The sequence below is a fragment of the Octodon degus genome, unplaced genomic scaffold, assembly GCF_000260255.1.
Source record: "Octodon degus isolate 3935 unplaced genomic scaffold, OctDeg1.0 scaffold00110, whole genome shotgun sequence".
NCBI classification, from domain to species: Eukaryota; Metazoa; Chordata; class Mammalia; order Rodentia; family Octodontidae; genus Octodon; species Octodon degus.
Genome location: NW_004524686.1, coordinates 509,816 through 514,776, shown reverse-complemented (window position 1 = coordinate 514,776; position 4,961 = coordinate 509,816). Strand labels below are relative to the sequence as shown.

Sequence of the window (4,961 nt, the reverse complement as noted above, 5' to 3'; positions counted from 1 at the left end):
GGAAATGGGGATTGAACTCAGGCCCTTGAGCTTGCCAGCCAAGCACTATTCTACTGAGCCATCTTCCCAGCCCTACACTCAATTTTTAAGCTGCTATTTTATTTTGATGTTTTATGCAATCTTTATTGATCATGTTTTGTTTTTACGAATATTTACCAAATATTCATCAGAGTAACATCAAGAGAATACAGTAGGACCTCATCTAATGAATTTAATTTGTTCTGTGCTGGCCAGATAGCTCAGGGGATTAAAACACCTGCTTAGGCAGATGCAAGGGCTAGGAGGTCAATCTGGCTCCCAGGGTGCACTGAGTCAGCGCTGGAGACTGGGCATTGTGGCGCTTGCCTGTAATCCCAGCACTTGGGGGACTGAAAAAACAGGAATGATCACAAGTCCAATCTGTATAGTGAGATCCTGTAAAACCTGTAGACCCTGTGCTAAATACATAAATAATAATAATAATAATATTTTGTTTCATGGTTTTGGAAAAGATGGCCACATTTGTGTTTGTGTGAAAGATGCCTACAGTCCCGTGTCAGTGTAGTCACCTGATTCATAGTTGCACACGAAAACAAAACTTTGACAAATGCATCTGTTTGTGAACTAGTGTGTGCAAACAAAAGTGTTTTTGAAATGAGGCACCACTGTGAATGAAAATATGGGATTGGGGGCTGGTGAGATGGCTCAGAGGTCTAAAGCACCTACTTAGAACAAGCTAGGCTAAGCAAAAGCACAGGGACCGAGGTTCAATCCCCAGCACCACATGCCAGCAAGCCCTGCCCCCTGGTGGGCTGAACTGGCCACACACGCAAAAATAAATAAATAAAATAAAGTTAAAAAAAAAAAAAAAAAGAAAATATGGGATTGTCTGTTCATTATCTGATTTTGAGGACAAAATTTGCAATCTGTTTCCCAAAGTATCACTTTTACAAGTAAAAGAAATAAACTATCTTGTCTAAATGTCATCTAACCCCATTTTTTTTTAATTTATAGGTATAATCCTAATGTAAAAAGGAGAAGATAATTGAGAACTTTGAAAGGAAATTATGAAAAAACAAACTTCCCAGCAAACATTTACTTTAGGCTGAGGTACATGAACACAGTGTATAAAAGAGACAAATTTGTTTAATAAAATGCACAAAACTATTTCTTTTGTATGTGGTAATAAGTATTGTTCTGTTTTTAGTCTTTGCCATGTCATCTCTCATAGTCAACATTGTCATTTTAAATTAAGTCTCCCTTCTACTGTTCTCCTGTTTTCTTCCCTTCAGAACAAAATCTGTGATACTTATTTCTTGTTAGTCTTTCCAGAGTTTTAATTCCTATTCAAGTTCCTGTACAGATCATGTTTTCAGTAATTCCCTGTCCGAATGATAGTCTAATATATGCAGTGTTCTGCATGTTGTTCTTTTTCATGTAATAGGAAGCTCATAGGCATAATAACATTTTTAGGGGGTGCTGGGAAGATAGCTCAAAGGTCCTGAGTTCAATACCCGGTACCGCAAGAAAAAAAAAATGGATGTGTCTCAGATGGAATGAATGGCTTCAGTTATTAACATGTCACCTATGTATTATTCTAATGATAGAACCTAAGAAATGTGGAGCACTTCATTAAACTTATAGTTGGATCTCATCTGAATGGAGAAAGCATGTGTCAGGAACAGTGAAGAAAATTTGCATGTATATATAGAAAAGGGTGGCCCCTTGCACAGTCAGGGGCAGAGGAATTTAAGAGGGCCCCTGGCAGTGGCACACTGGAGAGCTGGAAGATGTAGTCACAGACCAGGGGCTCCTGCAGATTCCCATGTGAGTCCAGATTAGGAAGCCAAAGTGTCTGCATTGGACAGCTGAAGAGCCTGTACTGGAATCCTAAAGGGTCTGCTGGAAGCCCAGAAGCAGACACCCACAGCCACTGGTGAGGCCTGGCACATAATAGTTTGACTGAGCCACAGAACCACTTCTTAGGGTTTCCAGTGTTACCCTGCCACAGTGACTGCAACAGAAATAGTAATGAAGAGGGTTCAGGCTAGATGTAGGCCCCATGAGAAGTTTCAATTCAGGCAGGAGGGGCCAGGGAGATGGCTCAGTGGAATAAGTACTTCCCTGGCAAGGGCCTGCCTGAGTTCAATCTCCAGTTCCACCAAAAATATAATAAATAAATTCAGGCAGGGAAGGACAGGGCCCTCCTCCCTCCATGATGAGAAGCCAGGCCAAATGTCGCCTCCCTGCCTGAATGCCAGCACTTCAAGATTTATAACTGAAGATTTATAACTGAATCTTAAAAGTGTGTTAAATTCAGTGGTCTGTGGCAACTCCCACCTTACTGCTGTCATCCAGCAGCAATAAGTGGTCCGGCTGCTTTCCCTATCAGCATCAGCAAGGATGTGCCTCAGCTTGGCTGGTTGCCACAGCCGGGGTGATGGATGAAGGGGCCCAACGGGGCCGGAAGGCATCTCACAAATACACAGCCAAAAAGGAAGAAAAAACAGTAACACAGAATTTCACAACTGCACATCTAAAGAAACCATTAAAAAAATACACAGGGACTTTCTATTTTTTGACTCATTTTTTTTTCTTTGTGCACTATATTTGAGGGGAGTGGACTTTTTCTTTTTGCTTTATTTTCCTTTTAACTTTTTTTCCCCTCTGTTCTTGTTTTTTTCTGTTACTTTAATTCTATTAATCTCCTTTTACTCAATTGTATTATTTCACTTTTCTCTCCTTATCTTCCATTGCTTAATTTTTCAAATTTTACTTATTCTCCCATTCCTGATCCCTATTTATACCAGTATAAACATTAAACTTTATTAGTTAGTTAACTATGCTGCTACTGTTGAATTGTTAGTTACTAGAGGTATAATTGTTCAATTTAGTAGATATTTACAAATTTTACTGATATTTGAGTGTCAGTATTCACCTTATAGTTATACATCTCTCCTTTACAGTTAAGGATGGTACATTATTGGTACTTTGATGCTATTATTTTTTCTGATTTTGTTGCTGTTGCCAGAGTGGCCTAATTGTTGCTGTAATTGGTCTTGATGTGCCAATATCTGGATTGCCTTTGCCATTAAAAATGTGGCAGTCCACTTGAGTAGCAACTGCCCAGCAAATTTGTGAATTCTGTGTTTGGAGGTGTAGGCGTACAGAATGAGGGGCAGAAGACCCACCCTGAATGTACATGGCAGCGACTAGTAGGCTTGTCCCTGGGACAGAATAAGAAGGGAAAGAATGACTTCCCTTCAGAAGAACTCTGGTCTTCACTGTTGCCCTTGGAATTGGTCTCCAGTTCTTTCAGAGATCTAGGTCAGAGATTCTAGCCTTCCAGAGCATACTCTTTGGTTTTCCAACACAGACGCACACCAGTGACTGTACAGTGAAATTTTGGGCCTTCAAACTTTGACTGCTACTAGATCTTCCAGCTCCCCAGGGCATAAATGGCCAGTTTCATTTGGGCCTGATCCAGCAGTCATAGGGATTTTTCTGATTCTATAATCCTACATAAATCCCATGTATAATTATATGTATATTTTATACCGAATCTGTTCCTGTATAGTCAAAGTGCAGACTGGGATTGAAAGTGGCACTATTACTTTGACTAGCAGGCCACTTGACTCAGAAGCTGTTGTAACTGGTTTGTGGGAATCATTTAGAAAGGGCTGGAGATGCTGACTACACCTGCCACACAATGCTGAAAGCCGAGCTTGACAGATTGTGGTCAGCACTCAGAAGACCAGAAAGTTGGCAGTAATGCAGACAGTAAAGACAAGGCTAAGGCTTAGGCTCGTGAGGTTTAAGTTAGACACATGAACTCCAATGCGAGTTAGACTTGAAGCTGCCAGAAAATTTGTCTTTTTACTCATGTCCTGAGAATGTGGAAGACAGATTAAGGGAGATAGGCTAAACTAATCTAATTGAGGAAATTTCAAGGCATTAGGTTATGGTATGGGTGGGCACTATTGGTGGCTTCCAGCCAGGTCTACATTAAGAATCTAGAACAGATCGCTGAATGCTTTAAAAAAATTTTGAGTTTGGCCAAAAAGAATGTGCCCAAGACATTATAGAGCAAAACCGCTGAAAAAATTTTAAGAAGCCAAGTACTTTCAGTCAGAACAGGCATCTCAAGAATGAAGGTCTCGGGAATCACCAAGACTCCACTTTTTCCCTAATTCAGGTATAAAAGGATAAAGGTAAACATTGTTCTTGCTTTTTAAGACAGGATCTCACTATGTAGTGAAAGTTGGAGTGGAACTCACTTATGTAGCTCAGGTTGGCCTCAAACTTAACAGTGATCTTCCTACCTCAACTGAGTGCTGGGATTACAGGTGTGTGTCACCATGCCCAGCTTAAACTTTATAGTTTTTCTTTGAGAACCCCCAAGACACCAAGCTGGAGAAGAGCCACATAAAGAATTAATCCTCTAGAATTCAGTTTATAGTGCTCAGTCATCTAGGCACTTGGAGACCTTATAGCCATGATCCAAGGGGACCTGACTTGCTCTAGCAGACAGCAAATATTGGTGTCACCCCTGTGTTGCTGGTTTTACAGGAGTGCAGAATACAAAGTGTGGGTCAGAGGCTTCCACCCAGATTTCAGAAGGCCTGGGAGGTCAGCCAGTGTGTAGCTGTGAGGGTGAAGCTGAAAGTGCACTTGAGATTCCAGGAAGGGACGAGGGAGATGACTTAGTGGAATAAGCACTTTCTTGGCAAGTGCAAGGGCCCGAGTTCAATCCCCAGTTCCACCAAAAAAAAAGACTCCAGGAATTTTGAGGATTCAGGAATGCGGAACATTCACTGAAGAAAGTAATAGTCATTGAGCAGAGCCAACCGAAGAACAAGGCCATGATGGCTGCAACCTACGGTGCCATGGAGATAGTTCACCCGTGCTTGGAAAACTGAATCCTGACCTATCAGTTCTGAGTTCATGTTTCATTGTAACTTGCCCTGGGTTAAGAACACAGA

The 4,961-nt window shown here is 41.2% G+C and overlaps 1 protein-coding gene across 1 annotated transcript in view; it reads left to right on the top strand.

Moving 5' to 3' along the window:
* Positions 1 to 1,579, top strand: part of LOC101576133 (nibrin) — a 56,999-nt gene extending 55,420 nt beyond the window's left edge. The window contains exon 14 of the mRNA XM_004639351.2: positions 994 to 1,579. Coding sequence (XP_004639408.1) covers positions 994 to 1,024 — 31 coding nt within the window. The 3' untranslated portion in view covers positions 1,025 to 1,579. The remainder of the gene's footprint in view (positions 1 to 993) is intronic.
* Positions 1,580 to 4,961: the final 3,382 nt, after the last annotated feature.